General features: G+C 46.8%; 1 protein-coding gene across 5 annotated transcripts in view; it reads right to left on the bottom strand.

The window, feature by feature from the left end:
- Nucleotides 1–3,115: 3,115 nt before the first annotated feature.
- The window catches only part of LOC118216931 (C-Jun-amino-terminal kinase-interacting protein 4-like), a 28,930-nt gene continuing 11,952 nt past the window's right edge, over nt 3,116–20,093 (bottom strand). For 3 of the 5 annotated variants that reach the window (XM_035398562.1, XM_035398565.1, XM_035398566.1), the window contains 26 exons: nt 19,782–19,932; nt 18,763–18,837; nt 17,575–17,719; nt 17,381–17,468; nt 15,780–15,901; nt 15,234–15,291; nt 14,286–14,438; nt 13,817–13,868; nt 13,346–13,476; nt 13,088–13,144; nt 12,585–12,761; nt 12,069–12,195; nt 11,830–11,922; nt 11,525–11,653; nt 11,103–11,268; nt 10,311–10,496; nt 9,891–10,107; nt 9,588–9,698; nt 9,418–9,498; nt 9,117–9,184; nt 8,738–8,886; nt 8,331–8,502; nt 7,853–7,966; nt 6,449–6,625; nt 5,402–5,539; nt 3,116–5,068 (listed from right to left, as the gene is read on the bottom strand). In XM_035398562.1, coding sequence (XP_035254453.1) covers nt 4,971–5,068; nt 5,402–5,539; nt 6,449–6,625; nt 7,853–7,966; nt 8,331–8,502; nt 8,738–8,886; nt 9,117–9,184; nt 9,418–9,498; nt 9,588–9,698; nt 9,891–10,107; nt 10,311–10,496; nt 11,103–11,268; nt 11,525–11,653; nt 11,830–11,922; nt 12,069–12,195; nt 12,585–12,761; nt 13,088–13,144; nt 13,346–13,476; nt 13,817–13,868; nt 14,286–14,438; nt 15,234–15,291; nt 15,780–15,901; nt 17,381–17,468; nt 17,575–17,719; nt 18,763–18,837; nt 19,782–19,932 — 3,235 coding nt within the window. In that variant the 3' untranslated portion in view covers nt 3,116–4,970. The remainder of the gene's footprint in view (nt 5,069–5,401; nt 5,540–6,448; nt 6,626–7,852; nt 7,967–8,330; nt 8,503–8,737; nt 8,887–9,116; nt 9,185–9,417; nt 9,499–9,587; nt 9,699–9,890; nt 10,108–10,310; nt 10,497–11,102; nt 11,269–11,524; nt 11,654–11,829; nt 11,923–12,068; nt 12,196–12,584; nt 12,762–13,087; nt 13,145–13,345; nt 13,477–13,816; nt 13,869–14,285; nt 14,439–15,233; nt 15,292–15,779; nt 15,902–17,380; nt 17,469–17,574; nt 17,720–18,762; nt 18,838–19,781; nt 19,933–20,093) is intronic. The other 2 variants (XM_035398563.1, XM_035398564.1) reach the window with 2 other exon arrangements.

Genomic DNA, 20,093 nt, shown 5'->3' with positions numbered 1-20,093 from the left:
TAACACAAACCACCTGTTCTAATTCTGATCATATTTCCAGTTTTTATGGAAAGTGTGGCTGCTTTCCATTTTTAACGCTCTCCTTTTTGCATCATTGCAAGTTCTGGGGTAAGGTGTACTTATGTATGCTAACTAAGGATTTGACTGACAAGTCTGTCCATATCTGAGGTTCTACTGGAGGCATGAAACACAGGATCAGCCCTGCAGGAGCAGGAGAGCACAGGGAGTGGTGCGGAGGGATAAGCCAAATCCAGGACAGGATTTTCAGAGGTGTATTTGAGGATGGGTTTCCTGTGGGTCAATGGCAGATACGGGACTTAGAGAGCGCTAATCGTGTATCTCTGTGAGCCACGTTCTGCGGGGCCAACGGTAAACCTGACTCCGATCCCATCGCCTGGTCACTCATAGTCAAAGTCTCCTATTCTTAGAGCTCCACTGTCCCATTAGCTCATCGGCTAATGTATCACAAACCCTCCCCTCTACAAATTCACCTGTGCTTACTACCGCTGAACCCACTGCCAGACCTTACTTTCTTACTGCCATGTGAGCAGTTCTACTCCCCAGAGACTCATGACATCTAATAGACACAAGGCTAATGCAAGTTATGTGGGTCTCTAGAAAACTCGGTTTATTGGAAAAAAAGGTGGGACCAGGGTAGGGGAGAGAGGTTATTGAAATCTTGAAGGAAAACGGTCAAATGTGACCCCACTGATGTTACAATCAAACCTATGCCCTTGATTGACTCCTCCCCTGGTGCCAAGCTTTTTACACTGAGACCCCTGACCTCACTCTTCTGATCCTGTCCTCTCACAGCCCAACCCAAGACCCTGTGCTTCTCACTCCACTATCATCAATGATTCCTACCTTGTACCATGTTTTAATGGCTCAACTGGTGGGTTTGCAGCCACAGAAAATGGTAACACATTGGATAGACAGCTGGGACACAGAGTTACACGGCAACCAAAAAGTACCCTTTTATAGCAATTAGAAGTCATGTAAATAAGCATACCAATATCAGTGGCCAGTTATCCAGTTAGTAGGTTCTACTAATTATGAAATTCTCCTGTATTTGCAGGAGGGAAATGTTTAAATTGGTAGGTATGTAGGCAGACAGTCAGTGAAGATGACAGCTATACCTCTAATACATTTTACTTATCAGAAAAAAATTCAAATCAGTCATTTTGACTGTGCAGATCTGAATCGGTACTGTCAGCATACCTCCCAACCATGACAGAATATGCACATTTAAAGAATGTACTTTTCATACACTTTGATCTTATACAGTGCTTCACTAATAGCAGGTGACAAACATTTGACCATTCATGATAAATTTGTAAAATGAATCTGGCACTTATGCTTTAAGAACCCTTGCCAGGAAGCAACCTTGCAGAATTAAACTAAACAAACCAGTAATGTAACTGAAAACTAACTAGTCAGTAGGCTACTATAGCTTGCCTTGTGGCGAACAAGTCTAACTATATAGCACGCAACCATTTTGGTATCAGCCTTGCTTGTTTGACTTCAGTTAACAGTTAACAACCACTCGTTTTGAAAAACTATACGCAAGAAATGTAACATCTCTACACATAATGTGTCCATACAACTGGGAACCAAGTAAATGTAGCTAGTTGTGAGCTTGCAAGTTGATCAAAAGTACGGCGCTTTCTTGTTATTTTGTCCTGCTTTTACGTTTTTTTTGTTTTTTTTTTTGTTTTTGCATTTCTTTTAATCTGTTATCTGTTCTTTAAATTCATTGAGAATCACTCTGTTGGACTAAGGTGTATAAAATGTGCTATATAAATAAAGGATGATTCATTGATTGATTGCTATTTCCATTGGTCAAAGCAGTTGACCTTTCAACCTTCTGACTTGCACTTGTATGGGATCTGGGTTAGCCAAGATAAACTGGCTTTGAAAAAGACGAAATACAACAATGCCTTTGAAATTGCTCCACTCCAAAGTGTCTAGCCAAAGCTGCAGGTGCACTGTAGCGACGACGGTATTCCCGTACCCTGGCGTGGTGTTTTGGAGCCCCGCAGAGCAGCAGGGAAGACCAGCTGGCGGTGTTGCGTAACGGACGAATCCGTGCTCCGTGTGGAAGGACAGAGTCGGGAGGGGGTGAGGTGTGGGAGGCACTGTTTGTTTCTCATTCATCCTATGAGAGACGGAGCATGAAGCCCACTCTATGTTCCCCGGGTGGGTTCATGCGCCCCTAGTGGAAGCAGCGTGGGGTTATCGGTGATTAGCCGAAAACCGTTCACTGGACTTGACAGGAGAGAAACTCTTGAGAGGTAATTTCAGGTAAACAGTGACACAAGCGTGAGACCTTTGGTAAATAGTGACTGGGAAATATTCCACATAATGGTCGTAAATTCAAACGTTGGTGTGACATTACGTGCTGCAGTGTCCTCGTGATTTTCTCTGGCTGGGGCGACGCTGTACTGGCTTCTATTCAGCCGAAACCTGTGGGCTTGGCCGCGTTACAATACTGCCACCTGGCAGAGGACTAGCATGTGCAGTTAAATTATTTACTTTCTTTTAGCCTGAAGTATTGTCTTTTGGAACTAAAATTACATTGACTGCAATCGACTAACATTGGCTAACACATTTAATTGCTCTGATCCTGCCGCTGATTTGTTTTTTTTCGGTGTTCTTGATGTCAGAGGTGGTGCCATGTTCCATATAGTTTTCCATATTCTGTCTGCCAGCTAAAGGCTATTGCGAGTCAGTTTAAAGGGTTGCCAATCAAATTCATTTCATTACATATTCATATTCATTACAGAAGGGACACGCCCCATCAGTCCTCAAACTGTTTTCATTCAAATCAACCTAAAATTCTTCAGTTGAGAAAACCTTAAAAATATCTAGGAGTAACAAATCGAAGTAAACATTTTAGGTTTTCCATTTAAACTTTTTTTCAGTGTAGACTCATAAGCTTTATAGATATGTAAATTATAGAACAAGTGGACAGTGAAATGTGCAAAATTACCTTGAGCTCATTGGTGTTGGAAGGGACAGATTTTAATAATGTAGCCTAACAGCTATATGGCTGTTTTGCAGGTGTACATGTCTGCTGACAACTTTCATCTATGAGTGATCAATAATCAAGCAACACTGTAAATTCCCCATGTTTAATATGCTATTAAAATTAAGGCCATGATGCTTTTCAGCTACAGACCTAACAGCAGAAACTGCTGTCACGGCAACAAGCCTCTGGAGGCTGTGGGCACCGCCCCCTAACCAAATCTGGAACTCCACAGAACAGGATATGTGCCTAGCGCTAGTCCATTAGCCAACCTTAGCTTACTCATCCCAAAAGACTGGAAAAGGGCCATATTTAAAATATTGAAACGTTCATAACAAATTACCTTCAGATGTTCAGCCACACGTCTGTGCCCGGGTGCCAATCTGACACAATTAACATTAAAGGATTGTGCCTAACACAAAACACTGGCAAAGGTATTTCATGGAGCATTATGTATTCTTGTATTATGGTCCGAAGGGCCATAAGCCTGCTGTGTAATTCAATGAAGGGTAAAACCACACTGTTGGTCATTAATGGTATTAACAGTCATTATCATTGGGTATTCCAGGGAATGTCATTCCCTTCATGCTCAATTCCATGTCCGTTATAGTGAAAGGCTAACGTTAGCTAGCAGACTATCGCCCAGCAGCCAAAAGTTCTGCCCACCCAAAAATCAAAAATGGGACCAAAGACGGTGACCATGACAACTCTGGCCACAAGACGTACACTGCTGTGTTTGTTTTATGAAACATGCATAGCTCAGTACAACAAATGTGCAGTCTGATAATCTATACAGGATTCAGGAGTCTCAGCATAGTAGCCACTTCACCTCTCGATCTTTTATGCATCTCTGTGATCACAATGTGTACCCACAAACCATACCATACAAGATTTCCTTTTTTTAAACAATATATGTCTAATATACAATTCATGTACAAATTTAAATCCTTGATCCACAAAGTTTCGTTCATAAAAAATAAATACTGGAATGACACTGTGATATGTTTTGTTCTTTTCCCCAACCCCTGTTTACAGACAATACATGAAACGTCCCTCATATTACAGAGAACAAACATATTAAATCGTCTTACTGACAAAGTACAAAAAATACATTTAAAAAAACTTCCTTACAAGTTTCAGATTGCATTTATGACAAAACATGAAATCAATTAATAAAGATGCAGTCGAGAAAACGATAGCTTGTGGCATGCGGATAATTATCTGCAACATAGCAAGTTACATTTTAGTTTCCCTGTGAAACAAATACAGGTTTCCCTTTTGTGATCTTTAAAGATGAGAAGTAGAAAATGTGGACAGAAAAGCTGTTAAAGGAGACCATTATTCTTTAGTGTTACTTGAGACTTGTTAATCTCATGTTATATATGGTGTTTTTACACTCAGAGAAAATCCTAAAAAGTACAAAGAAGTGTTGTTTGTCGAAACATATATTGGTAGGAGTGTGTAGTGCAGACCGTACAGATGCATGCACTTGTTAACTCTCTCCCAAAGAAAGATCACCATGGCACAGCTGGACGGAAGAGTGGCAGGAGCAGCAGATAACGGTGTCCAATCACTGAATCCCTTTCCCTCCATAAAGGATTTAAATAGTAAAATGAATGAAAGCAAGCATCAGAGAGGGAGGGGGGAGGAAGGCAGAGTGAGGGATAGGATAGATTAAAAGGGGAGGACAACCCCAGTTACCTCACCAACACCCCTTTGCCCTGTTAGGCCCTCACAATCTTACTGCCACAAAGTAAAAAAAAAAAAAAAAAGACTAAATAATTTCATCAACAGTAATAAAAAAATGTAACAATTATAATTTGTATATCAAAAAACACAGAAACGTGCAGAGCCTCTGAGCCTCCTTGGTAGAACACACAGGTCTTCCTCTTCCTCACCCATGGGCCCCCACGGACAAGGCTGGCTATCACATGACTTGCCGGGATCACATGACCTGCCAGACGATCAAGTGACTGCGGTCGGTGGCAGGTTGGGCTGCTGGTTTGGACTCATCCTGCTCCTCTGTCTCGGCCCCCTCGTCCCCTGAGAGTGAGAAATGACATCGTCCTCCTCTTCACTAAAACTTCATTTAAACCGGGTTACACAGGAGGACACTGCTCTCTGATAACACACCGAAGCAGTGCATAAGGACATCTGCATTATAATCATACATGAACATCTCCATACATACATATAGCTACAATTCACTGAGTCCCACACCACCAGTAACCTTTCAAAATCTATTGCCAGCGATTCCTACTGAATTTTTGCATTTTCCAGTTTGTCGCTGAAGCATTGTAATGGTATATGAGATAAAGACACAGACTAGTGAATCCTGTGTTAAAAGCCAGCGGAGTAAAAAGGGCTGAGGGTTACCTGCCCGGAAGTCCACGTATCCCTCTCCTCCGCTCATCACCAGCATGGGATTCACCAGCTCCTGGCTCTGGGGCTCAGAGGAGCCTGGCCCCTCAGACCCGGCATCCCCTGCGGGCCCCGCGGGGGGAATCACCTGACCTGAGACAGCCAATCAAGAACTACGTATTCTGCATAGGTTTGATATGGAATGTGATGCATTGTGGACAGGTTTAATTTAGACTGTGGAATATAGAGTTAATATGGATGGTGGTACATTTTGCACAGGGTTAATACGCATAGTGTTATATTGTGCATATATTAATGTAGACTGTGGTATATTGTTCACAGGGTTGATAGACTGACATATTGTGGACAGGGCTCCCAATTGGTTGCATGTGACAGTCTATCTTCACAAAAAAACTGAGATCAGGGTATAGGTTCCTGCAAATGCTCGGTGGCTGATGTCTACTAAGTGGCAGGTGAAAAAAACATAATGATATCATCTGAAGGACTACCGTAAATAAATAAATAAATAAATAAATAAATATTGCTGCAGTGAGAAGGCTACAGTTTAGCTTTTGTTGATAAAAAGTTCCTGAGATTTTGTTTTCATTTCTTTTAACAAGAAGTTTCCCTTAGGACCCTTAGGAATCACTGCTGCCCCCTACTGCAAGTCATGGCACTGCCCCTCGCATTTCTATAACTACAAAATATGAAGCATCATCCGCACCATCTTCCTACACTTCCGATTGATAATGTCACCAAGTGCTTGCAGGTGTGTTTACTGTACACATCACTCATCAGTCTTAACCATGTTTTATTAGAAATAATAAAAAATATGTATTATCTTACACCTGGACATTGGGCATGACTCACGGTCACACAGGCATAGGCAACAAAAACAGTATGACTGCTAATAATAACAACAACAACAATAATAATCACCATATAGACTGCAGTGAGTGAGCCATGCTTTATGCCCTCCGAATTCTGGCTGAATATAGAGCTGTGGGTTAGACCAGAGGGAGCTGATCTTGGATCAGTCCACAGGAGCAGCCTGCCGCTTACCTGGAACGGCAGCGAAGAACTTGACTGCGTCCTTGTGTCCGTGGAAACAGAGCTGGGCGTGCGCCATGGAGCAGAAGGGCACGGACGTGGCGGCGGCCTCCACCTCGCCGTGCTCGTCTCCGTAGATACGCACGGCGCTGCCCGGCCGATTCCCCGCCGGCGGACCTGCCCTGTCAGCTTTATCGATGGGGAAAAGGGGGCGGAGTCTTTACGAGCACGTCTACCGTCTGCTTCCAACATCAGTTCCCCAACACAGAAATACAGGCTGCAGTCGTATTACTGTTAGCTTCTTTATTTATGCCTTAAGCTTAACAGATGTGTCCTCTGAGCGATTCTCTCCAGAGGTCACCTTGTTCATCTGTCTCATGCTCAGTGAATATCCCGCCGCAGGCTGCTTAATGTCTCTGAGAGCAGTTATAAACAGATGCTTACTGCTTACTCAGAGAGTAAATCAGCACCTGGGCACTTACTGTCTGTTCTGAAAGTTTATAAATGCCTGGGGATTACTTTCTGTGAGAGACAGGTGATAAAGGCCCAGACGCTTACTCTCTGTGAGGGAGCTGTGATGAAAACCCAGGCATTTACTGTTTGTGAGAAAGGAGTAATAAAAAGCCTGGCATTTACTGTCTGTGAGAGAGGAGTGCTAAACACCCAGGTACTTACTGTCTGTGAGAGAGGAGTGCTAAACCCTCGGGTACTTACTGTCTGTGAGAGAGTGATGATAAACACCCAGGTACTTACTGTCTGTGAGAGAGGAGTGCTAAACACCCAGGTACTTACTGTCTGTGAGAGAGTGATGATAAACGCCTGGGTACTTACTGTCTGTGAGAGAGTGATGATAAACACCCAGGTACTTACTGTCTGTGAGAGAGGAGTGCTAAACACCCAGGTACTTACTGTCTGTGAGAGAGTGATGATAAACGCCTGGGTACTTACTGTCTGTGAGAGAGGGGTGATAAACACCCGGGTACTTACTGTCTGTGAGAGAGGAGTGCTAAACACCCAGGTACTTACTGTCTGTGAGAGAGGAGTGCTAAACCCTCGGGTACTTACTGTCTGTGAGAGAGGAGTGATAAACACCCAGGTACTTACTGTCTGTGAGAGAGGAGTGATAAACGCCTGGGTACTTACTGTCTGTGAGAGAGGGGTGATAAACACCCGGGTACTTACTGTCTGTGAGAGAGGAGTGATAAACACCCAGGTACTTACTGTCTGTGAGAGAGTGATGATAAACACCCAGGTACTTACTGTCTGTGAGAGAGGGGTGATAAACACCCGGGTACTTACTGTCTGTGAGAGAGGGATGATAAACGCCTGGGCACTTACTGTCTGTGAGAGAGGAGTGCTAAACACCCGGGTACTTACTGTCTGTGAGAGAGGGGTGATAAACACCCGGGTACTTACTGTCTGTGAGAGGGATGGAGATGATCACGCCATTCCCAGTTCCAATCCAGAGGCGGCTGCTGGACACCATCAGAGCAGTGATCCGAACAAAAGAAAATCCCAGCTTTCCTGTGCCTGTGGATGAGAGTCACACAGGCAAGCATGTACTACCAACTTTACTGTTATCTTTTCTATTGTTACTAGTAGGGGAGTGTATAATAATCCTAGTTTTTATTGCTGTTTTTTATTTTTTATTATAGCCAGCCTGTCCAATGTAAACATCAAACAGATAATGCATTAGGAATCAAATGAAAAATACAGAGAAAAGCAGAGCGATAGAGGGTAGAGGAAGAATGAAAAACAAAGTAGGAGAGAGAGAGCGATCGAGCAAGAAATCATATTCCACACTCCAATCAGGTTTATTCATAAATATTCACACCATCATGTGTGAATGAGTGAGTGAGTGACTGAATAAGCGCGTGGGGTGTAAATGAAATACCCAGCATCTTGCTGACGTAGGGCTCGATGTCCACGTCCTGCAGGTGCTGGTAGGTGCTCGCGTGGAAGAGGCGGAGCGTGGAGTCCAGCCGGATGGACACCCAGATCCCGTCGCCCGCCCCGGCCAGCAGCTTCACCTGGCTCTCCCTCCGAGGGTGCGCATCCAGGCACTTCTGCAAGAGCGGACGCACCAGTTACACACTACCCCGACCACGCCCCGTGACACCCACACTGCCCACGGCCACATACTCCCATCCTATCCTCTAAGCACTGAGCGTATTTTAAAACAGTTTCCTGTCAAATAAGTGCAAGAAGGAGATCATTTGTCAGCGCTCAAAGCTTTAGATGTTCGTCCTCAAATTCCACGACTGCACACGACCCCCCCCTGTAGGTGAGCGGGACGCAAACCTCTATCCTCATGGTTTTGGGCTGGACCACGTATATCTTGTTCCTGTACCCGCACCACACGCGGTCGTGGACCACAGCCATGCAGCGGATAGAGTGGTGCGGCCGGCCCAGGTCCAGCAGGTGGTAGTTGGTCAAATCCCACCGGCCGTCTGAAACGGAGCACATGCACTGAGGCTACCCACCATACTCACACTCACACCAGCTTATATAGCCTTCCACAATGCCAAATTATAGCCATCTCTGACATTGCTCAAAAATGTGATCAGTATTTCCATTCCAGTGTTTCCAACTGTAATAGTTTAAATATTATGTAATTAACACATATAACAATATCACAGGCGTGGTTCCTGCAATTTATGACGAGCTTATGGAATCTTACCGGAGCCTCTGTGAAATATGGCCAATGTCCCATCAGCCAGAGCCACCAGGACACGCCCCTTCACATGGCTGCACGAGAAAGGAGACAGACTCTGACTGCTGTACCCCAGCACTTCCACTGCACCCCAACACTCTCACTGTACCGCAACACTCCAATTGTACCCAAACACTCCCACTATACCCCAACACTCCCAGTGTGCCCCGACACTCTCATGGTACCCAAACACACTGCACCTCAACACACCCACTGATTAAAGGAAGCAGACAAAGTGAGCCCTGATTTGGGGATGCCCTGTACTCACACAATGCACAGCACCGACTCCTTCAGCTTTATAGAATGGAGACACCTCTTCCACTGAGAGACGGCCGAGTGAACAAAGAGGCTGCAGAGAGGAGGAACAGGCTCTGTTAAAACGAGGACAGCCTCGCCGTGCAGGGACATACTTGGGCTGAAATGCAGAAACACTCTCACCCTCCACTCTGAGTCCCCAGCCACATGGTAGGCAGGGCGCTGCTCATGTGAGGCTCCGACTCCTCGCTCTCTTCCAGCTCAGCCCCCCCGCTCCCTGACCCCTCCCCCTCTCTGCAGAACCAAAAATACACATCAGTAGATCAGCAAAAGCATTCATAAAACTTAAATAACTTTAATAACTGAGCTCACTAGGCCAGAATTGCATGTGATACAGAAATAGATGACTATTTTCACAAGGTCTGCCATTTTAAATCAGTGTATACATCTGTACAGGTGTGTGTGTGTGTGTGTGTGTTATAGTACCTCTGCATGTAGGGATGAGCTGGGGCATCTTTTGTGATCTGTGCCCCCAGGGGGTCCGTGAACACATGTTCTGTGAAGACGATTGGCCGGTTGATGTCAAGCCCCTCCCCCTCTCCCGCCTCTCCCTCGCCACCCCCTTCGCTGGCTTCTGTGGCCTCAGTAGCCTCCTCTGCAGCAGTGACATCATCCTCTGAGGGGTGGGGCTCTAGGGGCGGCCCTGCAATGGAGAGTAAGGAGTTTCAGTGGGTTACACAAATGCATGTACTTTACAGACCTAAAGTACACATTTACTACTATAGTACTTTTCTACATCCCATTATCATTTTAGAGAGCTATGAAATTGGAAACTCCCACTGTTATGACATGTGGTATGTCCCAAAATGCACAGGGACAGGGAGAAGGGAGGGAGTGTGGGGTTACCTGTGCTGGGCTCAGTTTGGGGGGCGCTGGATGCCATGGCGATGGCTGCCACCCCGTCCCCTCCCTCCACTGTGCAGCCTACTGCTGTGATGTTACCCAGCATGCCCTCACTGCCTGACGCGGTGACATCATCCTGCGACTGCAGAGGGATCTCCTCTCCTACAGGGTAGTCTGTGTCCTGAACACCTGCACACATACACACACACACACATACACACTCATGTTAAACCAACCTGGCTATGCCACTGTCAGTTATTGAACCATTAAATCCCAGTAAATCCCTGTGTTCAGCCTTGGTCCTGCGTTCGACACATTCCGGCTTTCAATGGCGTTTCTGACACTGCCCTGAAGCAGTTAGGCGTCTTGTGCCCCTATCCAGTTACTGTGAGAAGTCCTCATCCCCACTCCACCTTATGGCAGGTGTCCTGCAAGGTGCAGCGTTGGGCCCTCTCTAATTCTCGATACTATATATAATAATACAATATATTGTTTCTGTTGGTCTTGGCTTACAGCTCATGGCTTTATGTACTACTGCTATGCAGATGTTTCCGAGCTAACAGTCTCCTTTCCTCACGCTGAAACTTGGAGCACCTCCTACATCTCAACTTCAATCAGTGATACATCCCACTGCAAGTCTGCATACACATTCAAATCAATATATATGACTCTAAATATTACTACTACCTTACTACACATTTGGTGACATTTAACTAACATATAATAGCAATAATGGATTAGCTTGTCTCATACGCACATACACACTCGCAAACACACACACATACACACACACACCTGGGACGCTGCAGATGCACAGTATGTGTGTGCTGTGGGCGGGAAAAGTCTGCAGGGGGTGCGCTGGTTCCTTGGCGTTCAGGACGGTGATCTTGGCCTCGTTTTGGGAGCTGGAGCAGATCCACACCAGGCTCGACGGCTCCTCGGGTGGCTCTGCGTCCCCCTCCTACACAGAGAGGGGAGACACTCAGCACGCGCACCTTACGACCGCCTTATAACTGATTATGACCGCCTCATGCCTACCTTATGGAACAGCCTTCTAAGCACAAGCCAGGGCTGCTTGTGTTTATGGTGCATAAGCTGATGGGCTGCTGTGCAATATCACGCTGCCACAGTGTGTTCAATGAGAAGTCTGCTCTTCAGGGCCTCTAGTCCTGAGACTAGAGGCTGCTGGGAAGGGTTCTTTGGTTATATGACATCACCTGGGGGTCCTGCTCTGGCTGGTCCAAACTGCTCTGCGAACCCTTCCTCTGCTTGTGGCTTTTGGTGTCTTCCCCGGGAACATCACGTGCCCCCCCGCCAGACAGGTCGACGCCCGCAGCACAGCACACCTGTGGGAAGAACTCTGCGTTGACCACCTGGTCATCCCACAAGCTTCTCCTATACCACCACCACAAACCTGCAACATTGCCTACACCTGCTTGTCCATGCAGGCCAGCAACATCATCATTATGGTCATGGTACTCATATGCTCCCTGCAATATGTTCCAGAACCTTCTCTTCTCACCTTCATTGACGTGTCTCTGTCTTCGAGGGGTCTCAGGTACACGGGCACGGGTAGATTCTTCATCCTGGCCTCCGCCTGCCCGCCATTGGTCGCCTGAGAAGTGACATCACACAGGGGAAGGGGTGAGAGGATGAGAGTGTTGAGGTGGCAGAGGTGGGTTGGAGAGGTGCAGAGAGACGGGGAAGGGTGAGAGGTGCAGGGGCGTTTGGCAGAGCCCTTCGGCGGGCGGGGCCACCCACCTTGTGCTTGTGCGGGACGCTCCAGCCATGGGCCTGCACCCGGCCGTCCTGCTTCTGCACCTGCGGCTTCACCTGCCTGTGCGCCGCTCTCCTGTGCTCCCTGCGCAGCGCCGGGCTGCCCGCACCTCTGATGGGACACAGCAGGAAGTGATGTCACAATGGTGCAGCGAGGGCTATCGTTCGGATACTTAGGCTGCGGTTCAACCATCGAAACGTTATGCCCTTGCAAATGTCACTCAGGAGGATGTGACACGACACCAAAGAGCCCACTCGTCAATCAAGGGGAGGAGAGAGGGAGGGAGCAGAATCATGTAAAATGAACTATTCTCTGCACTTATAAATCACTCAAAAGCTATAAACGATGGAGCATGCAGCTCCTTCAGATTGTATATCAGCATAACGACCAGAAGACAATTTTATAAGATCGCTGCTGTATGCAAACATTAAGTAATATGGACGCAGCGACCAGCTGACTGTGTCTAAGGCAGACATTTCCAGTGCTGAGGGCTCACTCACTCCTCGCTGAGGAAGTCGAACACTTTGGATTTATCCCCGGGGAGCTCGGACAGGGTTTTGCTCCTCTTCATCCCCGTGGATCCGGAATGGGAGCCCGGAGGGCCAAACTTCACGTTGAAGGACGGCTCGGATTTCTTAACCGCAGTACTGGAGGAAGGGCTGAAGAGCCGACTGAAGCTGGAGAGAAAAAGAGAGAGAGGGAGGAGAGAAAGGAGAGCAGAGAGGAGAGAGGGAGATGGGTGAGGAGAGGAAGGAAAGAGAGAGGATGGAGGGAAGAGACAGAAGAGACGGTGATTATAAAGAGGGGGTGAGAGAGAGGCGAAAGAGAGGAGAGTGGGCAGTAACAGAAGCAGATCACAAACCAGAGTTAGTCTTTACTCACACTCCAGTCACTGCCTGGACATAAGTCACCTGACTAGAGGGGTCATTACTGAGCTCCTACGCCATTCTCCTGTGTGTTATCTGTGTTCTTTTCTCCAAGCGCTGCTGACGGGAAAACTTACAACTGCCAGATGCTGGACTTCTTCTTCTCTGCGAGTGTTGGGTTCTCCCTGGAGGCTCTGTGGGAGAACCAGAACATCAGAGTGCGTACCATGAAAGACTGTGTGTGTGCGTTTGTATGTGTGTGTGTGTGTGTGTGTGCATTAATGTGTGTATAGGAGTAAGTATGTGTGTATATGTGTGTATAGGACTGAGTATTTGTGTGTGTGTGTGTGTGTGTGTTAATGTGTGTATATATGAGTGTGTGTAAGTGTGTGTACCGGATCATCTCAGTCCAGCGCACAGCCTCCTGCAGCTCCATCAGCCGCTCCTTGTACTGGTTCCTCTCCATCAGCACGCGCGCCATCTCCACCCGTGTGAAGCGCTTCCTCTGCGCAGTCGGGAGGTCTCCCTGCGCGCGCACACACACACACACACACACACACACACACACACCTTACATCAGCCACACGCATCGCTATAACAACAGCGCCACATAGCAATCAACTCTTACTACCGGTAAAAACAGCCAAGGGAACCAACACCAACATAACAATGAAACTACATCCACAGGGAAATATTACAAATATAACTGGCTACTGCCAAGATCATGTAGGCACAGGGAGAAAGAGAGGGAAGGAGGGAGAGAGGGAGGGAGAAGGAGAGTTGAGATAGACAGACCGAGAGAGAGAGCAGAGAGAGAGAGAGAGAGTGCTCTAAGTGTGCCAGAGTGTTCTAAAATGGCTGCTTACATCTTCCTCATCTTTAGACTTCTGTTTCACCTCCTCCACTTCGGCCCGGACCCTGTGCCAGAGAGACAGAAGCTCAATCCAGATTCATCCCTGACCCCCTTAGGGCTCAACCTAGAGTGCCCTCCATTACATCAGAGCAGAGCTTAGGAGTTGGGGCCTGTATAACACCATTATGTGGACACCCTCATGAGGATTCACAGTTCATTCAAGTGAGTAATGATGCAATTTTAGTAATGGTATTTGCCAATGAGGTCATGATTTTCCTGTGAAACCGAATGGGAGAAATTATTTGCCCCCCCCCCCCCCCCCCCCCCAACTAAAAAATTAGTTCATACAGAAATTACAACTTAGCATTTGGTACAATTCATCTCATGTACAACAACAAGATAGTCAGAGAGTGTGCAAGTATGCGCTGGCAATATGCCACAGGCTTAAACAGGAAGGGGTGGGGCCAAGCACTGTGACTCACTTCTTTAGCTCCTCCTCCAGTTCGCGGTTCTTGTCCTCCAGCCGTGTCTTGGCCTGTTTGAGCGCATCCAGCTCCCCCTGCAGCACCTCCCTCTCGCACCCGAGCTCGTCCACACGTGCCATGAGGTCATTCTTCACCACGTTCAACGCGTTTCTGCAGGTTAGTCACAGTATCATTAACACCACGCCATCACCCTTTACTGTGCTGGGAACACGATTCGGCCCTAACGCAATCACCACAAAGCCACCCTGTGTTTTAAACCAACACTTATGAGTAAGGCTAGGTGTTTGTCACAGGAAATATTGACTGAAGTCACGGAGCAGTCACAGCAAAGAGGTTGAGAATCAGAGAAAACTGAAAAAAAGGGAAATGAACTCTAAGGGTTGAGTTTCAAAATTATTGATAGGGGCCATCAAACATCAGATTCCAACAACTAATAAGGACTGGAATCTTGATCCCAGCACATTCCAGAATGTGTATTATAGCATTGTAGCAGTTTGTTTCTCTCAGCATTTGGCAATACTGTTAAAATGTGTAGGCCTATACACAGTACGCAATGTTAAGGTTAACAGTTACCATCCAAAACTGCCAAAAAAAAATTACAGCACTAAAAATGGAGGCAAACAGAAATGGCAAAAAATGAGGAAACACACAGAACTGCCAAAAAATGGCAAAAATCACGAAATCTGTGACACCCGTGACTTCTGCTACGAACACGTAGCCTTACTTATGAGTCATCAGCTTGTACCAGGCCAGCAGTGTTTATGACTGACTGAGAGAGAAGAAATGGGGATGTGTGTGTGTGTGTGTTTGTGTATGCATGCTCTTACTTCGTCTCCAGCAGTTGTATGTATTCTATCCTGTGTGTATGTGTGAGTATGTGTGTGTGTGTGTGTGTGTGTGACAGTTTGCATGTATGTGTCTGGATGCAGGTGTGCATGCTCTTACTTGGTCTCCAGCAGCTGTGTGTTTTCCAGGATGAGATTTTCCACTTCACGGCCCATCCCTGGGATGAGAGAGAGCATCAGGAAAATCAGGTTCATTTAGTAACCAGGCAACAGCTTCACAGGGAAACACACCAGACATTCACGCTGTGAAGATGAATCAATCCACTTTTTTAAAGCAATTTCCCCTTCTGCACAATATTAAGTCATTAACGGGAGTGTGTCTCTGGCTGAGGCACATCCGGGAGTGTGTGTGTGTTCCCTGCAAACACCCTCCCTGGCCGGCCACTGCCCTTTTTCACTCCACACAGTTCTAAACTCTATTCTGATGGGATTAGTTTTACCCACAGATGTCCTGTAATTGGAACTATTACCTACTACTCCTGTGATTTTAATCCCATCAGAATCTGCCATGCCAGAAATTTTACCTGGCTGCAAAGTAAATTTCCTGGACTGAATTGCCTATTGTTTCTTGGTGGGGGGGAGTAGGTAACCGAGGTCATCTCGTAATACCAGTTCCGTGTGAACAGACCTGATTGGACGGCCTTACCCAGCAGGTCTGCCCCCTCATCCACGTCCCCGATGAGGTCGGTCCCTGCGGAGGAGAGCTCCTCGAACAGGGAGTCCGTGTTGCGGTCGAAGGCCAGGTTCTCAAAGCCCCCGGACGGAGAGCTGCGGTAAAACGGGAGGCGTTAGCCGCTGTGGCCTCCCCCCCACCCCACCCCCGCCCAGTTCTGCACACACCCCAATGTGCCGCTCTAAGGTCTGTCCACACACCCTCATTGTCAACAATAACAATAACGGCCGACCCCACAGCCGTGAAAAAAGAACAGGGAGTGCCAGTTACAACAGGAAGTGCCAGTTCAGAACATAGCGAAAGTTATATAAAAGAGAGGAGACAGAACTGCTCCTTTAGAGAAGACAGTTCACACCAAACAAACAAAAAATATCCACAGAACTATATCCATGATATTGACCCACATGTTGTCAGTGCTGAGCCTGATTATGACAGCAGTTTTTCTTTAACTGGTTTTTACTGCAGGTGCTGAAAGGCTTAAATGTTTTAAAGAGAGGCACTATGTCCTGCACCACTGAGCCCTGCTGATTTCCTCCTACTTACTCTACTTTTGTCCACGCTTTTCTGTCATTCCGTGTTTTTGGTTAATGGTTTATTGTAATGCTGTTTTTGTTCATGGTTTTCAGACAGGAAAAGCAATGTCTGGAGAATTGTTAAATGTTTGCAGAATAATATGGGTAATTATATTCGTTCTCAATTGTAAATTCAGCTGTATCAGTGCCATTTTAATAGGTTTATCAGTTTTCAAATTAAACAGTATTGCTAGCAAGTGGCCAACATATTAGCTTGCTATAGCTATTTGCTTATAGATACCCACATGGACTTACAATGTGTTAGCACTGACATTGATAATACTGGAATCTTGCTATGGAAGATGTTACAGGGTAGAACCTAGAGAGTCCTAGTGAAGGGCGGGGGGGGGGGGGGTGTATTGTATTTGATTACTGGCTTAAAGCATAAGGACTGGCTAATTCTGAGGAGCTGAAAGCAGGCAGGAAATCTGGTTGTACATAGGAATCTTAATTATAACTAAAACAATCTCCTCAGCTGATTGTCCTGAACTGGCGTTGTGTGGATGAAGCTTCTAGAAGAGAAAAGATGGAACTAATTCAGACTGGGATGATGGAGACCTAAAACAGGCTCTAGAACAAGATCAGTGAACGAAAACCAAAGTTTTAGATCAAGAATGAGGAGACTTACGAGGATGAAGAACTTAGAGGAGGAAAGAGAAGACAGATGGGAATGGAAGGAAGATTCTAGAACACAAATGAGAAGATGCATGGAGGACATTTGGAGTGGAGTGCAGGACAGATGCCAAATTCGCCAAAAGGCCAGAAGGTTCTTCAGGAGAGGGGCCGGCTTCTGGAACCCACTCCTGGGCCAAAGCCACAGAGCCAGAGGGCAAGAATGAGAAGAGAAAGCCAGACTGACAGAAAGAAACAATGAACAGGAACACTGTGCTGTACAGGAACTGAGCTGATTTGCCTCTGATACGATAGAGAAGGGATTGTAATAAAGAGATGTAAACAGCTGTGAGGTTTGATATGCACTGCGACCTGGCCAAGGAACTCTACCTGGGTCCTCTGCCCCCCGGGTCCATGTCCAGCTCAGGCGTGGACTCTATGATGGCCTGCACGTCCGACGTCTCGTTTTCCGCTGCACCTGAAGGAAACCAGGCGCTAAGTGTCAGCGTGAGAACCTGCTGTGTGACTCAGCACCGCCCATGGCCTCCTATAGGCACCGAAACTGGGCGGGGTCTGTGACTCACCTGCAGACACAGTCCTGGTGCCAGGCGTTGCTTGGACCTCAATGTTCTTACAGCTGATGTTCATCCCCTTTGACCCCGCCTCTTTCTGGGGCGTGTCCGTGGTGGACATGGCCGTGGTCCCGTGGCTGACATTAGACAGCTCATCCTGAAAGGACAAAGCCCCCCCCCACACAACACGCACCAATGCAATAAGTGTCATGCGAGGTCAAAGGTCAGGTGTCAACCCAAATACAGTCAACAGAAATTGAAAACAAACGCAATGGAAAAATAACTCCAGTGAAGCGCAACGCCACCATACAATCAAAGCCCAGCTCCTCTGGCTTGAGTACAAACAGTACATGCATACACTGCCCATGTTTATACACACACACCCTCACACACTCTCTCACACATACAGGTATATTTTGAAAAAAAAACAGCTCTGACACAAAAGCAAAACAAAATACAAAATACCAGAACGTTACAGGGACACAATCTACAGAAACAGGAAGACCAACATCACCAAAGAAACACAGAACTAGGAAGACATAACATAACAACAATAACAAACAGCAAACTGCCAAAAACCATAAAATAACTAGGGCTAAATGGACACAAACATGAATGCAACCAAAACAACTGAACTCTATAGCAGACAAAACACTGAGAGATGCGCCAGAACACCATTGAGCATAACTCAAATTCTACAGCACATAAACTTGGCAGCGCACAAAGAATAAATGCAGCTATGGTCACTAGGAGGCTACATGAGACTCATGTCTGTGGTGGTGAGGGCTAGCAGGCGAGATGATCACAGACAGACGTGTGAAAGCGTTCTACACAGGCGTGCCCAGGTGCTGCATGTAACCGGAATGTTCTGTATTCACCACAATGTAATTTCCCTTCCACACTGTCTGTACCCAGCAAAGGCAAATCCAACGAGCTCATGCTGCTGCAGATCCACCGATCCCCATCTCGTCCGGATGGGCCGGTGATCGGGCTGGATACATCCCGGCCATATAGCGATCCGTGGATCTGCACCCAGCCTGCAGGGGGCGTTGTTTCTGGTCACATGCAGCACAGCTGTGGGCTTTGAGCGGAAAATGAAAAACTATGAGCCCCTTGGAAGCCACGACACAGTGAAGCGACCACAGGCACACGGTGGTGATCGATGCCCGCCGGTGTTTTTGCAGTTTTTTTTGGGGCTACCTTGCTCTCGTCAGCCAACGAGTTGGCCCAGGCGTCCTGCGAGCTCTTTCCCTTTAGCCCCTCAGACTCCGGCTGCTGAGGGAGACAATCACACAGTCTTACATGCCACAGCGCACGCTACAGTACGGCACGCCTGCCCGTCTATACGTGTGTGCATATGTGACACACAATAACACGTGCCTTTTGCATTTGCAACACAATCTCGTTCCACTTCAGACGACGTCTGCACAGAAGAACATCATGACCGTATAAAGCACGTATACCATAGGGAAATGTCGCACACCGAAGACACCCCATCCTGAGGGAGAAAGATGCCTCTGAGCTACTTTCCCGGCAGCTGCTGACATCATCGCAATCGCAGGTTGCTACAGCAACATGTGCACACGCATCTTGGGCAAGACTGCCCTGAATCTCCTCCAACCGAAGGGGCCATCCATCAGAAAAATTTACAAAGCACAGAGAGACAGACAGACAGACACAGCCAACTTTCCACTTCCTGAACTGAACACTACAATTGTTTGAGGAGGAGTAACACACAAATATTAAAATATACCACAGATGTATATTTTAATGTATTAGACCATATAAAATATGCCTGTAATGTTCTGCTAATAATTCCTGTTTGATTCCATGTATTTTTATGAATGTGCAGCTTGGATGTTTAGCACAATACTTCCATAAAAATGAATATTCTGCATTTAGATTATACATTATACACCACAGACCTGCTCTGCTATAGGTCTGCTTTACCACAGGCATACCACTGGATACATTTTCAAAACCAGAGATCCCCCCTTCTACAAGAAGACCCAGCTCCAATGCTTATTGTGATGTAAATAATGTATTGAAATGTGATAATAAGAGCTCCGCCCTCCTCCTGCATTGTAAGAGACCTGGGAATCCCTGCTGATCACCCAAAAATGCCCCCCATCCCACAGCACTGCCCCCCAGATACACATTCAAGCCATCCCAGGACCCTCCTTTCACGAATCACATGACCCCACTAGTGACGCACACACCTTGAGGCTGGTGCCACCCCGTGATTGGTTGAGGTTGTTACACTTCCATGTGTCTGTGGTAGGAGTCTCCGCCTTCCTCTGAGGTTCAGGGGTGTGAACAGCGCCCCCTGTGGATAGTGGGAATATCCCCAGGGACAGCGGCCTCTCCTTCCTGTACCAACAGAGAGAGACCAGCGGGAACATCACAAAAACAGGACATATGCAGAGAATTCTACCGCATTCACTTTTTCATTACAAGCAGCATTACGTTCTACAATTGCTTAGATCAACTATTTCAGGGTCTGAACATTTTTTTTGTTTTAATGACTCCTT

This window comes from Anguilla anguilla, chromosome 17, assembly GCF_013347855.1.
Source record: "Anguilla anguilla isolate fAngAng1 chromosome 17, fAngAng1.pri, whole genome shotgun sequence".
Taxonomy (NCBI): domain Eukaryota; kingdom Metazoa; phylum Chordata; class Actinopteri; order Anguilliformes; family Anguillidae; genus Anguilla; species Anguilla anguilla.
The sequence above is the reverse complement of the archived record's forward strand: the minus strand, read 5'-3'. Positions and strand labels throughout refer to the sequence as shown.